The 17508-nt window shown below is 42.8% G+C and overlaps 1 protein-coding gene and 2 non-coding genes across 6 annotated transcripts in view; all 3 read left to right on the top strand.

The window, feature by feature from the left end:
• Positions 1 to 7377, top strand: part of LOC118373231 (cingulin-like protein 1) — a 38819-nt gene extending 31442 nt beyond the window's left edge. For all 4 annotated transcript variants that reach the window (XM_052480900.1, XM_052480897.1, XM_052480899.1 and 1 more), the window contains exons 15-20: positions 1648 to 1737; positions 2590 to 2673; positions 3068 to 3192; positions 4374 to 4482; positions 5376 to 5539; positions 6272 to 7377. In XM_052480900.1, coding sequence (XP_052336860.1) covers positions 1648 to 1737; positions 2590 to 2673; positions 3068 to 3192; positions 4374 to 4482; positions 5376 to 5539; positions 6272 to 6341 — 642 coding nt within the window. In that variant the 3' untranslated portion in view covers positions 6342 to 7377. The remainder of the gene's footprint in view (positions 1 to 1647; positions 1738 to 2589; positions 2674 to 3067; positions 3193 to 4373; positions 4483 to 5375; positions 5540 to 6271) is intronic.
• A 6150-nt stretch (positions 7378 to 13527) lies between these two features.
• On the top strand, positions 13528 to 13691 carry LOC118373239 (U1 spliceosomal RNA). The gene has a single exon (XR_004823383.1). It is a non-coding gene; the product is annotated as a U1 spliceosomal RNA (small nuclear RNA).
• Positions 13692 to 16623: 2932 nt separating this feature from the next.
• On the top strand, positions 16624 to 16787 carry LOC118373238 (U1 spliceosomal RNA). Its single transcript, XR_004823382.1, has one exon. It is a non-coding gene; the product is annotated as a U1 spliceosomal RNA (small nuclear RNA).
• Positions 16788 to 17508: the final 721 nt, after the last annotated feature.

The following is a 17508-nucleotide window of genomic DNA, read 5'->3' as shown; positions in this document are numbered from 1 at the left end:
ACGGTAAGGTCTTTCGTCTGCTGTATTCAGCGTTTCACGGTAAGGTCTTTCGTCTGCTGTATTCAGCGTTTCACGGTAAGGTCTTTCGTCTGCTGTATTCAGCGTTTCACGGTAAGGTCTTTCGTCTGTTGTATTCAGCGTTTCACGGTAAGGTCTTTCGTCTGTTGTATTCAGCGCACAAATAACATTTTGATTTATTTATTTCCAAAATTCCGGAATGACTTTTTTTTTATATCGCTGATCATGTGATGAGTTTGTAAATCAAACGCTCACTTGTGCTGCCACTGGACAGCAAAAAAAAAAAAGTAAGGGAACTTTTATTTATTGTCATTTTAAATGACTTTGTAGTAGTTCAGTGTTGAGTTAGATTACATACTGTAGCTACCTCCAATTGTACATTCAAAGGGGGAGAGCTGGAGGGGAGGGGACAGGAGGTGAGCTGGATCCCTCACCCTATCTAATGAATGGCAAGTTTGATGCGTTGGTCCACCAGACCATTTGGGCGGAAGTGTCTGAGAACGAGATTAGGTGTAATGTGACTAACGTGACATCGCTTTAGAGAGTATGACATCACTTTAGAGCATATGACATCACTTTAGAGAGTATGACATCACTTTAGAGAGTATGCCATCACTTTAGAGCATATGCCATCACTTTAGAGCGTATGACATCACTTTAGAGAGTATGACATCACTTTAGAGCGTATGACATCACTTTAGAGCGTATGACATCACTTTAGAGCGTATGACATCACTTTAGAGAGTATGCCATCACTTTAGAGCGTATGACATCACTTTAGAGCGTATGCCATCCCTTTAGAACGTATGTCATCCCTTTAGAGAGTATGACATTTACTTTAGAGAATATGAGATTTACTTTAGAGCATATGACATCACTTATGACATTTACTTTAGAGAATATGAGATTTACTTTAGAGCATATGACATCACTTTAGAGCGTATGACATCACTTTAGAGCGTATGACATACTTTAGAGCGTATGACATCACTTTAGAGCGTATGACATCACTTTAGAGCGTATGACATCCCTTTAGAGCGTATGACATCACTTTAGAGCGTATGACATCACTTTAGAGCGTATGACATCACTTTAGAGCGTATGACATTTACTTTAGAGCGTATGACATCACTTTAGAGCGTATGACATCTCTTTAGAGAGTATGACATCACTTTAGAGAGTATGACATTTACTTTAGAGAGTATGACATTTACTTTAGAGCATATGCCATCACTTTAGAGAATATGACATCACTTTAGAGCGTATGACATCACTTTAGAGCGTATGCCATCCTTCAGCACAACATGCCACCCTTTATTAAGCATACGTTTATAGCATATTCGACATAGTGGGTTATAAACTTATGTCACATTTGACACTGGTGATTATGTCACACAGTTACGCCCCATTTATGAACCCTTTATAAAGCATGAAGTATGGTTATAGATGCTTTGTAACACATTTATGTAGTGCTTATGAAGCCTTTTATAAGCTGAAAGTAATTTAAATGCGGGACCGAGATGTTCCTAAATACATAAAGGCACCTACACAAGGACTTCATAAAACATTCATAACCCTTAAATAACACATCCATAAGCACTACATACGTATTACACGTCTCTTTCCCAGGGTGAGGTGAGCCATCTGGAGCGTGATCTGAGTGAGGAGAAGAACAGTGCAGATCTCCTGATGGACAGAGTGGACCAATGGAAACAACAGGCCAGTACACACACACACACACACACACACACACACACACACACACACACACAGGGCCCTCTTCCACCAATGGCAGACAGACAAGCATACAATGTAGACTGGGTCATAGAATCATGCTAGATGACTCAGACTTTACATTAACACATTTAGGTCTGAATGCTCACGTTTCCTGCTCTGCCTTTTAGTTGCTTGCTAAGGAAGTTCATTTTTTTTTTTTTTTTTTTTCTTCAGTTTTGTTCTCAGGTTTACTGAGTTTGTGTACAGTATGTTTGTGAAATGCTGACACAGCTGTGTGTGTGTGTGTGTGTGTGTGTGCGCTGGTGAAGTAGGCCATGGGAGCAGATCGGTTCAGACTAATTGACACAACTCTGTTTTGGTTTCCCCAAAAAGACAAGAAGAGCTAACTATTCTGAGCAATGATGTCACCTATTATTCATTCTCCCTTTACTGGCGAGGTGGAGAGGGCGGTCTCTCACTGGCAGTAGAGGAGACCGTCTTTGGGTCCTGTCTGACTGGCAGTAGAGGAGACAGTCTTTGGGTCCTGTCTGACTGGCAGTAGAGGGAGGAGACAGTCTTTGGGTCCTGTCTGACTGGCAGTAGAGGGAGGAGACAGTCTTTGGGTCCTGTCTGACTGGCAGTAGAGGAGACAGTGTTTGGATCCTGGAGATGAAAGTAAATGCATTATTCCCTTTGGTTTTGTTGAATGAACCATTACTGACAGCGTCACTGTTTTGATAACTGTCCATCAATGTACTGGGAATGTCCCTTTCTCATGTGAAAAGTGTATTCATCAGTGTGTGTGTGTGTGTGTGTGTGTAGTGAATGTCTGTACATGGTTTTCTCTGCTGACAGATGGAGCTGATAAGAGTTGAGCTGCTGCAGGAGAGTGCAGTCAAACAGGACCTGGAGTGTGAAAAGATCACTCTGGAGAGACAGGTACTGGACTTTCTCAATTTCTCCTCCTCACCCATCTCTCTTCACATGTTGTCCTCTGCATTGGTGGTTGAAGTTGCTGTATGTCACCCCCTGAATCATTGGTGGTTAAACCTGCTGTATATGGTACCCCCTGAATCATTGGTGGTTAAACCTGCTGTATATGGTACCCCCTGAATCATTGGTGGTTAAACCTGCTTGTACATGGTACCCCCTGAATCATTGGTGGTTAAACCTACTGTATATGGTACCCCCTGAATCATTGGTGGTTACACCTGCTGTATATGGTACCCCCTGAATCATTGGTGGTTAAACCTGCTGTATATGGTACCCCCTGAATCATTTCCCATTTCATGTCTCTTTTATATGTGCTCACCCTTTTGTTGTTCTCCTCCAGAATAAGGATCTGAAGAGCAGGGTGTCTCATCTAGAGGGCTCCCAGAGATCCAACCAGGATGTTGTGGTCTCCAGGCTGGAGGGAAGGGTCCAGGAGCTGGAGGGCAGGCTGGAGGGAGAGGAAAGGTGAGCTGGACGGGAGAGGTGAGCTGGAGGGAGAGGAGAGCTGAGAGGTGAGGTGGAAGGGAGGGGGAGGGAGAGGAGAGGTGAGCTGGAGGGGAGGCTGGAGGGAGAGGAGAGCTGAGAGGTGAGGTGGAAGGGAGGGAGAGGAGAGGAGAGGTGAGCTGGAGGGGAGGCTGGAGGGAGAGGAGAGCTGAGAGGTGAGGTGGAAGGGAGGGGGAGGGGAGGGAGGAGAGGGAGCTGGAGGGAGAGCTGAGAGGTGAGGAGGAGGAGAAATGAGAGGTGAGGTGGAAGGGAGGGGGAGGGAAAGGACTGGAGGTGAGCTGGAAGGGAGGTTTATAGGGGAGGCTGGAGGTAGGTTAGGTGGGGGTCACCAGGGGGCTACAGAGGTGAAAGGCAGGGGAGTGGAGGGGAGGCTGGAGGGAATGGCTGCGAGGAGACGGGGGAGAGGGGAGGCTGGAAGGAGAGTTTAAGCTGGTTTGAGGGGGAGGCTATGATGGAGGCTGGAGAGGGAGAGGAGAGGGAGGTGAGCTGGAAGGGAGGTTTAGAGGGGGCTGGAGGGTGTGGAACAGGGGTGAGGTTTAAATGGTGTTGAGGATGATTGAGTGTCTGGAGGGTTGAATGTTTAAATGGTTTTGAGGGGAGGGAGGTGAGGGGGAGGTAGAGTGGAGGCTGGAGGGAGAGGAGAGCTGAGAGGTGAGGTGTGGAAATAGTTGGTAACAGTTGGTAGTGTAATATACTGGAGGTTAGATTATTCCCTTGGTTTATAATTCTGTGGTTTAAATACATCACCATCACTACAGCAATGACAAGGCATCTACAGGGTTGACTGTTTAAATGGTGTTGAGCGCTATGATTGAGTGTCTAACAGGATTGACTGTTTAAATGGTTTTGAGGGCTATGATTGAGTGTCTAACAGGGTTGAATGTTTAAATGGTTTTGAGGGCTATGATTGAGTGTCTAACAGGGTTGAGTGTTTAAATGGTTTTGAGGGCTATGATTGAGTGTCTAACAGGGTTGAATGTTTAAATGGTTTTGAGGGCTATGATTGAGTGTCTAACAGGGTTGAATGTTTAAATGGTTTTGAGGGCTATGATTGAGTGTCTAACAGGGTTGAGTGTTTAAATGGTGTTGAGGGCTATATGGTCATCATAAGTGTCTGACAGGGTTTCATATTTTCTTCTCAGAGACAACATCAACCTGCAACAAGCCAACAGGAAACTAGAGAGAAAAGTGAAGGAGATGACGATACAGGTGGACGATGAGCACATATCTATGCAGAACCAGAATGACCAGGTAACATGGAAAATTTAGTCACAATAACTACTTTAGCATTTCATTTCAACTGTAGGTCATAAGTGTTGCAATACAGTCAAAAAAACGGACAGTACAAATGTCTCTGAATGTCAAGAGGCAAATTCAGATAAAGTGTTACAGGGTAGACACAGGTCAAAGTCATTCACATTCATTGTGGACTTTGCATTGGCCAATTCATAGAGATCCTACCTATGTACAGCTCTTATAGCTGACCCAGAATCTGAAGTACTAGTGAAGTACTAGTGAAGTACTAGTGAAGTACTAGTGAAGTACTAGTGAAGTACTAGTGAAGTACCAGTGAAGTACTAGTGAAGCCGACGTGAAATGGCTAGCTAAGTAACGTTCTGTTAGCTGTTGGAACGATGGGTAATAATGCTTCGTGAGTGTTTTTCAGAGGGTCCCTGGTTTGAGCCCAGGTTGGGGCAAGGAGAGGGATGGTAGCAACACTGTTACACTACAATGGACATACAGACAAACTTAAAAACAACATCTATGAATTATTTTTTAAACGATGTAGTCTAACTTCCTCTTCGTCAAGGGGCTAAAGACATCAATTCTAATACAGCCATTACAGACACAACAAAGGACATACACATTTACAACAACAACACATCATCAATAAATTATAACAACGAACTGTAACCAGGGATGGAATTTTAAGGATTTTGTGCGCTGGGCAGCCTGGCTAGTAGACTTTCTACTAGTCTGGATGATATTCAGGTTCAGAATTTGGGCCAGGCGTTGTGCTGAAAGACATCATTTTACTGGGCTAGTTTTGTACTTTTTCACTAGTCTGGTCTAAATAAAAAAGTACTAGCCTCGGGCCAGCTTTATTTCCATCCCCGACTGTTACTCCCTCTCTCCTCTCCTAGTTGAACCAGAGGCTGAAGAGTGTGAAGAGACAGATGGATGGGGCTGAGGAGGAGATAGAGCGACTGGAAAACTCTAAGAGGAAGTTACAGAGAGATCTGGATGAACGGATAGAGACCAATGACCAGGTCCTCAGCCAGCTCAACACCCTGCGCTCAGAGATGAGGTGAGTTGAACGCAACATTGTGTGGGTATCTATCTTTCCAGCCTGTTCTCATAGACTAGAAGTAAGATAGTAAACGTAAATCCGACACACTCAAATTAGTACGTTATGGTTACATAAGACAGAAGGTTTCTTAAGGCAAAACCGAAAGGAGGGTGATTTGGTCGGGTTGGATGGGTGGGCGTATCACGCGAACATCTCGCAACACAAAGGTTGCGCGTTGCGTATGTAATCAGGGACAACTTTAGCATTATAGCTAATTAGCAACGTTTCTACTACTTTTTAGCTACTTTGCAACTACTTAGCATGTTAGCTAAGCCTTCCCCTAACCCTTACACCTAACTCCTAAACGTAACCCTGACCTTAACCCCTAGCCTAGCTAATGTTAGCATTAGCACTAGCTACCTAGCTAATGTTAGCCAACCCTGACCTTAACCCCTAGCCTAGCTAACGTTAGCATTAACACTAGCTACCTAGCTAATGTTAGCCACAACAAATTAGAATTCGTAACATATCATACGTTTTACAAATCTGGAACATATATGAAATGGATTATGAACATCCACCAATGAATACATACCATACAAAACCTAACATACGATACTAAATGGAGTGTCTCGTAAATTACGAACAGAATAATACGAAATACTCTTGAGACCAGGTTGTTCTTTCATTTGACTTCAGTTTTTGTTGTCGTTTTTTTACAAGACTTCTCCTGCTCTCTTCCTTGTTCAGGCGTAAGCAACAGAAATCAGCACCGCTCCAGATGATCCTTAAGGGTGTGGATGATGTCAACACTGACTGACTGACTGACTTCTAGTACTCCTTGGTGACATGTTGTAATGCACTGACTACAGCGTGGTGGGGGAAAATACAAGCAGTCAAGTCCGATATTTCCTGATATTTCTCACAAAGGGTTGGTAAAGCACTGTGAGGACTTGGGAATGAAAAGTACGACAGAAGTTTCTCATTAACGATATTTCACCTGTACAACTCAACTGTGGGCTCACCTGGTGATTTCATAACCTTTTGCTCTAGACTGACCTCTAGTGGGTATTCTATAACTCCAGAGTTCTATGGAGTTCCAGAAGAAAGATCACTAATAATATATATATATATATATATATTTTTTTTTTTGCTTTTCACCAGGGGCACAACATTCACAACCCCCACCAGGGGCACAACATTCACAACCTCCACCAGGGCACAACCCCCACATTCTGAAATTGCATTTTTGTCCCCCCCACACAGTTGCATCATTGGAATGTGATACAAAACGAGGCAACTGTGTGCTTTAGGACCATGCAGACGCATCCAAGCAGTCGGGCAGGCTGTTTGGAGTGTTTATCTGACTGAAAAAAAAAAAAAAAAATATATATATATTTAAAAAATGATGCCTCCCCCCACTTCTAAAACCAAAGTTGCACCCTTGCTTTTCACTATCATAAAACATTATTCTGTGCTCCATCATTTTGTATTTACATAAAGTATTTAACCTATGAATAAATGCGTTATTTATTACTAAATTGTGAGAAATTAAGATTTGAAGGAAGGCTTCCTATCTGCAAAGTTCAAAGGTACATCTCAGAATATCTTATACAGTGTGAGACCCTCCCCCATTTCACACTTTATGCATGCAATCCACCCCCATTGTTAGGAACCTCTCCTCATCTTTACTCTACCTGTAGCCATGCCAACGGAATCAGGGGTAGGAGTAAACTACTTGTAACTCACAACTTGCTGATATCGTTCATCTACACAATGGTATTATTTCTGTGGAATATTGTCTAAACCTGCCGTTTTGATAACAAACTGCGACTAATAAACTTGAGCATGTGTAACTGTTGTGCTTCCGTCCCTCTCCTCGCCCCCCCCCCCTACCTGGCCTCGAACCAGGAACCCTCTGCACACATCTCTCAACAGTCACCCTCGAAGCATCGTTACCTATCGGTCAGACAGCTAACAACAATGACAATAAGCTACCATGTGGGGACTTGTAGGTGGCTGGTTTCAGCTTGTTGTAGCTTGTTATTTATTCCGTGTCTTGTTTTGAGGTGTTTTTGACTGATTTCATGTCTATGCTAATATGGCAAACAACATTTGCTAGATAGCTAACCAACAACTGTAAAGATGTATTTGAAAGACAACAAGTTCTCATTGTGCAAATGTATTTATGTTTTCAAAAAACTTTGTGGAGACTAAATATAGTTTACGTGTTGTCAAAGCCAAAACCCATCTGTTTTGCCCCATAGTTGCGCACGTGTCGGTTTTGTGGCTAAACAACCAACCCGTCTATACTACGAAGCAAGCTAGATCTACTCAGGTTTTTACAAAGCTAGCCAGCTTCATTCAGTTAGCTTCAAATTCCAGATCAGGCTTCATCCGTACTACGAAGGCGGATATTGCTTATCCGCCTGCAGCTAACTTTATCAGGTTTGTGACTGCTCATGCATGTTGCACGTGGCTAGTCGAACACCGAACTCTTCATTGAGTCAATGCTGAAACGTCAATACATGGGCGAGTCAGTGGCACAATTTACTTTGTGCCAAAATAAAAAATGAAAAAAAGTTATCTTGCAAATTCAGCAGGCTATGGTGTGAAATGGGCATGTTGAAGTGCCTTTTTTATAATTACTTATCGTTAATAATCTTTGATGTGCTTATCACACAGCCCCTTTTATTTCTCAACTCAATTATGAAGGTGTTCATAATGTTTGGTATACTCCGTGTATATACAGGCAGTTTGTAGGACTGGTAGCAGATAAAGACCGACTCTGGTGCAGTTCTTGAGGAGAGACGACCACACAGGATGTGTGTATATCTCGCCAGCCAAGGACGACCAGGCCTAGGTGGCTGCAGGTCAAGTTGTTCAGTCCCTGTGTTGTTTTGTGGACAACAAGCGGGAGGAAGTACCATTTTCATAGAGCCTCTGCTGCAGATTAAAATGTGTCAGATTAACACAAAACCTGACTTTAGAAAATGTTTAAAAATACTTTGAATTGAGTTTGAGGTTGTTTGTTTATTCTGTTACTCAGTAGGTGATTTGATAATAGCATTTAATATTAGAAATAAAACAGGGGCGGCAGGGTAGCCTAGTGGTTAGAGCGTTGGACTAGTAACCGCAAATTCAAACCCCCAAGCTGACAAGGTACAAATCTGTCGTTCTGCCCCTGAACAGGCAGTTAACCCACTGTTCCTAGGCTGTCATTGAAAATAAGAATTTGTTCTTAACTGACTTGCCTGGCTAAATAAAGGTTAAAAAAAAATTAATAATAATAAAAAAAAGTCAAATGATCTCGAACGAAATGACTAAAATGTTGTAAATTATGCAGTGTCATTTGTTGTCTGTTTTCTGGGACCCTGTCACCTCTAGTGTTGTCACCAAATTGCAAATATTCATATAATTGTTGAGGTATGCAGCACTCTCATTCGCAATGAAAATACTTTTTAAAATAAAGAATGCATTTTTTTAGCACATTTGTGCATTCATGTTTGGTTAAGACGGCACCCTCGAGTGCACTTTTGATAGCATATACAATAACTATTCACGATACTAGTGATTTCTTGGTTCTTTGAGGTACACTGCATTTTCAGATGACAACAAAAGTATTATGAAGTTCGGTAAAGAAATCTTTCTAATATATAAACAGTCATTTTGAACACTGTCAATTCCGTAACGGAGGCTGTCACATCCACAACAGTAAATTTTCCTCTCTGAAGTATATATCACAATGTTCATCATTGTGGTTTTTGTGTGCAGACAAGCCTTACTTTCAAAGTGGCTATTCATATTTTACCATTTGAGATTCACAGACTTTTGCTGATGTGTACGTTCTCCCAGAAATGCCTGTCCATTTACGTCACAAGTTTTGTTGTTCTGTTACTTCAAAGTGGTATTGCTTAGACCATTGTGTAATTTTGTGTCTACACTTCCCCGACAGGTTTTTTACAAATATACACATTAACATGTTCATTTATGCCTGATAAGCCAATTCTCTGAGACATGTTGTGTGGAAATGTCACATCCATAAGGCTGGAACTAAGGGGCCTAGCCGGAACCATGAAAAACAGCCACAGACCAATTATTCCTCCACCAAACTTTACAGTTGGCATTATTCATTGGGGTATAGCGTTCTCCTAGCATCAGTCAAAACCAGATTAGTCCATCAGACTGCTAGATGGTGAAGCATGATTTTTCCCTCCAGAGACAGTGTTTCCACTGCTCCAGAGTCCAACGGCAGGGAGCTTTACACCACTTCAGCAGACGCTTGGCATTGCGCATGGTGATCTTAGGCTTGTGTGCGGCTGCTCGGCCATGGAAACCCATTTCATGAAGCTCTTGACGAACAGTTATTGTTGATGAACAGTTTTTGTGCTGACTTTGCTTCCAGAGGCAGTTTGGAACTCGTAGTGAGTGTTGCAACCGATGTGAGATCATTTGTGTGCACTATGCACTCAACGTTCCCTTTCTGTGAGTTTGTGTGGCCTACCACTTCGCGGTTGAGCCATTGTTGCTCCTAGATGTCTCCACTTCACCATAACAGCAGTTACAGTATATATAGTTTACTTTGCTAACTCCTCAAACCAGGTAACTAGTATACCCCTCATATTAATTCTGAATTCATTGCTGCTCGACTTGACTTTTTTATTGCTATTAAAAGCATTCATTAGTACTTTGTTTGCTCAGATGGTTGGTGCAATAATCTCCGACCGATAAACACTTCTGGATCATGACTCGGAAGCTACACAAATAATTCTCTCAGCCTCCTAAGATATGGAATACTGCATTCCCTCCTTTGTTCCATGACCAGCTAGCGTACCTGTTGCTCCTGGCCAAGATGACTGAAGGCAACACCGACTGAAAAGACGGGCTACACGGCCTCCTCTTCCTAGTATCCTGATGGCTAGGCTGAAAAGACGGGCTACACGGCCTCCTCTTCCTAGTATCCTGATGGCGAGGCTGAAAAGACGGGCTACACGGCCTCCTCTTCCTAGTATCCTGATGGCTAGCTGAAAAGACGGGCTACACGGCCTCCTCTTCCTAGTATCCTGATGGCGAGGCTGAAAAGACGGGCTACACGGCCTCCTCTTCCTAGTATCCTGATGTCCAGCTGAAAAGATGGGCTACACGGCCTCCTCTTCCTAGTATCCTGATGTCCAGCTGAAAAGATGGGCTACACGGCCTCCTCTTCCTAGTATCCTGATGTCCAGCTGAAAAGATGGGCTACACGGCCTCCTCTTCCTAGTATCCTGATGTCCAGCTGAAAAGACGGGCTACACGGCCTCCTCTTCCTAGTATCCTGATGTCCAGCTGAAAAGACGGGCTACACGGCCTCCTCTTCCTAGTATCCTGATGGCCAGCTGAAAAGATGGGCTACATGGCCTCCTCTTCCTAGTATCCTGATGTCCAGCTGAAAAGACGGGCTACACGGCCTCCTCTTCCTAGTATCCTGTTGTCCAGCTGAAAAGACGGGCTACACGGCCTCCTCTTCCTAGTATCCTGTTGTCCAGCTGAAAAGACGGGCTACACGGCCTCCTCTTCCTAGTATCCTGTTGTCCAGCTGAAAAGACGGGCTACACGGCCTCCTCTTCCTAGTATCCTGTTGTCCAGCTGAAAAGACGGGCTACACGGCCTCCTCTTCCTAGTATCCTGATGGCTAGCTGAAAAGTCGGGCTACACGGCCTCCTCTTCCTAGTATCCTGATGTCCAGCTGAAAAGACGGGCTACACGGCCTCCTCTTCCTAGTATCCTGATGGCTAGGCTGAAAAGATGGGCTACACGGCCTCCTCTTCCTAGTATCCTGATGGCGAGGCTGAAAAGACGGGCTACACGGCCTCCTCTTCCTAGTATCCTGATGGCGAGGCTGAAAAGACGGGCTACACGGCCTCCTCTTCCTAGTATCCTGATGGCGAGGCTGAAAAGACGGGCTACACGGCCTCCTCTTCCTAGTATCCTGATGTCCAGCTGAAAAGACGGGCTACAAGGCCTCCTCTTCCTAGTATCCTGATGTCCAGCTGAAAAGATGGGCTACACGGCCTCCTCTTCCTAGTATCCTGATGTCCAGCTGAAAAGATGGGCTACAAGGCCTCCTCTTCCTAGTATCCTGATGTCCAGCTGAAAAGACGGGCTACACGGCCTCCTCTTCCTAGTATCCTGATGTCCAGCTGAAAAGACGGGCTACACGGCCTCCTCTTCCTAGTATCCTGATGGATAGCTGAAAAGATGGGCTACATGGCCTCCTCTTCCTAGTATCCTGATGGCGAGGCTGAAAAGATGGGCTACACGGCCTCCTCTTCCTAGTATCCTGATGGCGAGGCTGAAAAAACGGGCTACATGGCCTCCTCTTCCTAGTATCCTGATGGCGAGGCTGAAAAGATGGGCTACACGGCCTCCTCTTCCTAGTATCCTGATGGCTAGGCTGAAAAGATGGGCTACACGGCCTCCTCTTCCTAGTATCCTGATGGCGAGGCTGAAAAGACGGGCTACACGGCCTCCTCTTCCTAGTATCCTGTTGTCCAGCTGAAAAGACGGGCTACACGGCCTCCTCTTCCTAGTATCCTGATGTCCAGCTGAAAAGACGGGCTACACGGCCTCCTCTTCCTAGTATCCTGATGTCCAGCTGAAAAGACGGGCTACACGGCCTCCTCTTCCTAGTATCCTGATGGCCAGCTGAAAAGACGGGCTACACGGCCTCCTCTTCCTAGTATCCTGATGGCCAGCTGAAAAGATGGGCTACACGGCCTCCTTTTCCTAGTATCCTGATGGCCAGCTGAAAAGATGGGCTACATGGCCTCCTTTTCCTAGTATCCTGATGGCTAGGCTGAAAAGATGGGCTACATGGCCTCCTTTTCCTAGTATCCTGATGGCTAGGCTGAAATGACGGGCTACACGGCCTCCTCTTCCTAGTATCCTGATGGCTAATGTCCAATCGACAGAAATGGTCCAATTCACGCACTTAACAAGAGAACATCCCTGGTCATCCCTACTGCCTCTGATCTGGGGGACTCACTAAACACAGATGCTTTGTTTCTGAATAATGTCTGAGTGTTGAAGTGTGCCCCAGGCAATCTGTAAATTAAGTTTAGCTTAATATAAGGAATTTGAAATTATTATTTTGATAGTTGAGTACATTTTTGCAAGTACATTTACTTTTGATACTTGAGTATATTTAAATCCTGACTTTTACTTGAGTAATTTCCTATTAAGGTATCTTTACTTTTAATCAAGTATGACAATTGGGTATTTTTCCCACTTCTTGTAAAACGTTAGGAGTATCTTCATCCATTGTCCAACTGTTGCATTTATCAGATCTGTTTTTAAACCTTTTAATTAACAATTTCGATGACTCTTGCTAGATGCTCATTAGTTTTTTCCCCCCAGAAGGCTGTACACTTCTCTTGTATTATCAGGGAGCAACTGACTTTTATTTATAACAGTAACATTCTTTCAGTTTACCAATTTGTTAAGAGGCGGTGTGGTTGAAATACAATACTCTTGTTATTCTAACTGCATCAGCGCTCCCTGTTTCAATGTGCCTGCATGGGTGGCTGTGTGGGACTGGGAGGGTGGCCACTAGTGGTCGATAGTAAAATTGCAGTCTGGCTTTTCTCTGGAAGACAAAATAACCACGAGACGAGAAAGGCAAAATAAAATCACAAATTCCATTTACTTGGCTTTATGTGTGTTGCAGAACACTTTCGGACATTTCTAATAATTTGTTATAGTTTCAGCTATCAGACACGTTTAATAAACATGTTTTTGTTATGCTAATTTATGCAGCATTGCATCCTGGGAAAATTGAAAAACATTTATATTTTACGAGTAAAATAACCATTCAAACGTGTTTTTCACCTCTCCATCTACAAGCAGACAAAATAACACTGAACATTCATTTACATTATTTGCTTTTTTCTCAAAAGTCGTGGTGCTATAACCATTAGGCTAAAACGTTTGCACGGGAATCACTATCCCACATTACTCATGTACAACTCATACTTACCTGGCAAGGGAGACACCGTGATCAAGAAGGCGGTTCACCCAGGGCGAGGCTCAGCCATTGCACTCCGGCTGTGCTGACCCCTGCGAATTTCTCAAATGTGGAAATCTCGATTGCATAATTTCTGGTAGTGGGGGACTGCGTTCGCGCTCTCCCCTGATTTCACTGTGAAAGTAAACCGTCTGGTGTGACTCGACTCGTTCATCCTTTTTTAAGTAAACGAAGCATTGACATGTAGATATCACGCGTTTTTTATCATTGGGTACAGATCCTAAAATCAAGAGTTTATCCATGTCCACATCGCTTTGCTCGATGCTGTATCCGATTCATGTGTTGTTTTCTAATGGAATATGTGGAAAATAGAACTGTTTTGTCAATTGGCAATTTTAGCATAATTAATGAAAAAGGTATGCTGCTATATTTGGTTCAATTTACTTGCTTTTGAGACTCAGTAACTTTATATACTTTACCGTAATAAACTCATAAAGTTTAGCAGGGTCGCGACTGGTTAGTACTTGGATTGGAGACCGCGTGGGAATAATAGGCGCTGTAAACGGTTACTGATTTTGTCCAGTAGGAGGCGCTGTGTCCCCGTTGTAAAACAGGCACACTTCTGCCAGATGGTCTACCGTCTCTGCTACTGTTGTGTTGTTTTGTCAAATAAACATTGTGAACTCCGAGAAAGGCTTGAATCACAGAGGAACTTTTGGGAATGTCTTTGTTTTTCAACCAGACAGTTTTTCCAGTTTTCTGTAGCTTTCGAACTGGTGCTTCTGGTAAAGAGCAGGGGGAGGTGTATATGCTTCCTCATTAACAACTAACTCCTGGTTTACCGAAGTTGAAAACATCTTGAGCTCCTGTTCACCCGACCTGGAGTTTCTGATGTTAAAAACCGACCCCACTATATACCAAGTTAATTCACGTGTGTTATTATAATAGCTGTGTACAAGCTTGTTTCTTATTTTTATTTGTGTGTTTTTGCTCTACCTTATTTAATTTTTAGTATTACATTGTTATTGATTAATAATTGTAATGTTGGGTTTATAGCTTGCAAGAAAGGAATTGTACTGTACTTGTGCAAAGGACATTAATTTGAAACTCTTTCTCTCTCTACCCCCCTCTCTCTCTCTCTCTATCCCCCCCTCTCTCTCTCTCTCTCTCTCTCTCTCTCTCTCTCTCTCTCTCTCTCTCAATTAAATTCAATTCACTGGGCTTTATTGGCATGGGAAACATGTGTTAACATTGCCAAAGCAAGTGAGGTAGATAATATACAAAAGTGGAATAAAGAATAAAAATTAACAGAAAACATTACACATACAGAGGTTTCAAAACAATAAAGACATTACAAATGTCATATTATATATATACAGTGTTGTAACAATGTACAAATGGTTAAAGTACACAAGGGAAAATAAATAAGCATAAATATGGGTTGTATTTACAATGGTGTTTGTTCTTCACTGGTTGCCCTTTTCTTGTGGCAACAGGTCACAAATCTTGCTGCTGTGATGGAACACTGTGGAATTTCACCCAGTAGATATGGGAGTTTATCAAAATAGGATTTTTTTTCGAATTCTTTGTGGATCTGTGTAATCTGAGGGATATGTCTCTCTAATATGGTCATACATTGGGCAGGAGGTTAGAAAGTGCAGCTAATTTTCCACCTAATTTTGTGGGCAGTGAGCACATAGCCTGTCTTCTCTTGAGAGCCATGTCTGTCTACGGCGGCCTTTCTCAATTAGCAAGGCTATGCTCACTAAATCTGTACATAGTCAAAGCTTTCCTTAAATTTGGGTCAGTCACAGTGGTCAGGTATTCTGCCACGGTGTACTCTCTGTTTTGGGCCAAATAGCATTCTAGTTTGCTCTGTTTTTTTGTTAATTCTTTCCAATGTGTCAAGTAATTATCTTTTTGTTTTCTCATGATTTGGTTGGGTCTAATTGTGCTGCTGTCCTGGGGCTCTGTAGGGTGTGTTTGTGTACAGAGCCCCATGACCAGCTTGCTTAGATTAGGGGACTCTTCTCCAGGTTCATCTCTCTGTAGGTAATGGCTTTGTTATGGAAGGTTTGGGAATCGCTTCCTTTTAGGTGGTTGTAGAATTTAACGGCTCTTTTCTGGATTTAGATTATTAGTGGGTATCGGCCTAATTCTGCTCTGCATGCATTATTTGGTATTTTATGTTGTACACAGGGGATATTTTTGCAGAATTCTGCATGCAGAATTCTCTCTCTCTCTCTCTCTCTCTCTCTCTCTCTCTCTCTCTCTCTCTCTCTCTCTCTCTCTCTCTCTCTCTCTCTCTCTCTCTCTCTCCCCTGTCCTTGTTCTAGGAGTTGTTCTAGCAACGCACATGCCCAAAACAAAATCAACTTGACTTAAATCTCACTTGGATTGCTATAAATGAACTCATGCTACTTTTTTATACTTTTGCTTGTGTCTGTCGTTTCTTAACGTTACGGACCGCAGCCATTTTTGAAAAGGACCTGTCAAACACACCCCAGTAATGGGTTCAATAGGATACATTGACTTTCAGATCAATCTATAAGTACGCTAAAGCTTAGTCAGGGATTTGACGCACTGTCTCGACATTTACACCACAAGAAAGAGTAGAAGCTAACTGTATCAGCGCTCCCTGTTTCAATGTGCCTGCATGGGTGGCTGTGTGGGACTGGGGAGGGTGGCCACTAGTGGTCTATAGTAGAATTGCAGTCTGGTTTTTAACCACGAGACGAGAAAGGCTAAATAAAATCACAAATTCCATTCACTTGGCTTTGTGTGTTTCAGAATATTTTTGGATGTACTCAGGGGCATTTCTAATAATTCATTATAGTTTCAGCTATCAGACACGTTTAATACAAATGTTTTTGTTATGCTAATTTATGCAGAATTGCATCCTGGGAAAATGGAAAAACTCATTTTACTCGTAAAATATAACAGTTCAAACGTGTTTTCACCTCTCCATCCACAGGCAGACAAAATAACCCTGAACGTTCATTTAAATTATTTGCTTTTTTCTCAATCGCCGTGGTGCTAAAACCATTAGCCTAAAACGTTTGCACGGGAATCACTATCTCACATTACTTATGTACAACTCATACTTACCTGGCAAGGGAGACACCGTGATCAAGAAGGCGGTTCACCCAGGGCGAGGCTCAGCCATTGCACTCCGGCTGTGCTGACCCCTGCGAATTTCTCAAATGTGGAAATCTCGATTGCATAATTTCTGGTAGTGGGGGACTGCGTTCGCGCTCTCCCCTGATTTCACTGTGAAAGTAATGTTTCTCTACTATGGATTCATTCAGTTGATTTGAAATGAAGGAATCTTTGACATGTTCATGTGTAGGTTCTTTACAGGTTGTTCCTTTATTAGTTGGGAATTCTGATTTGCTTGCTGAAATTGTCAGCCTCTTCCTGATTTTAGTTTCTGTAGTAGCTCTGCTGTTTAGAGGCCCAACAATCATCAGAGCTTGTCGATGTCCTTCTATTTGGTCGGTGTTGTATCCGATTCATGTGCTGTTTTCTACTGTTAAATACAACTGATTTTGGCATAATTCATGGAAATTGTAGGCTGCTATTGTTTGGTTCAATTTACTTGCTTTTGAGACTCAGTTTAAAAAAAAGTAACTTTATATATTTTACCATAATAAACTCATATAGTTTAGCAGGGTCGGGACTGGTTCGTACTTGGAATGGAGACCGCGTGGGAATAACTAGGCGCTTTACATTTTTACTGATTTTGTCCAGTAGGAGGCGCTGTGTCCCGGTTGTAAAACAGGCACATTTCTGCCAGATGGTCTACCGTCTCTGCTGCTGTGTGTTGTTTTCTAACAATAACATACTGTTACTAACAATATGCTTTTAGAAATATGTGCAGCAATTCGCAACGTAAGCCACTGCAACAGTAGAATGTTGGAAAATCATAAAGTAAAACTAAATTATTTTTTATTAATTTTTTTTTTTTTAAATTATGTTACTCTTT

The sequence above is a fragment of the Oncorhynchus keta genome, chromosome 26 (genome assembly GCF_023373465.1).
Source record: "Oncorhynchus keta strain PuntledgeMale-10-30-2019 chromosome 26, Oket_V2, whole genome shotgun sequence".
NCBI lineage: Eukaryota > Metazoa > Chordata > Actinopteri > Salmoniformes > Salmonidae > Oncorhynchus > Oncorhynchus keta.
Note: the sequence above shows the minus strand (reverse complement) of the source record. Positions and strands in the feature narration are given on the sequence as shown.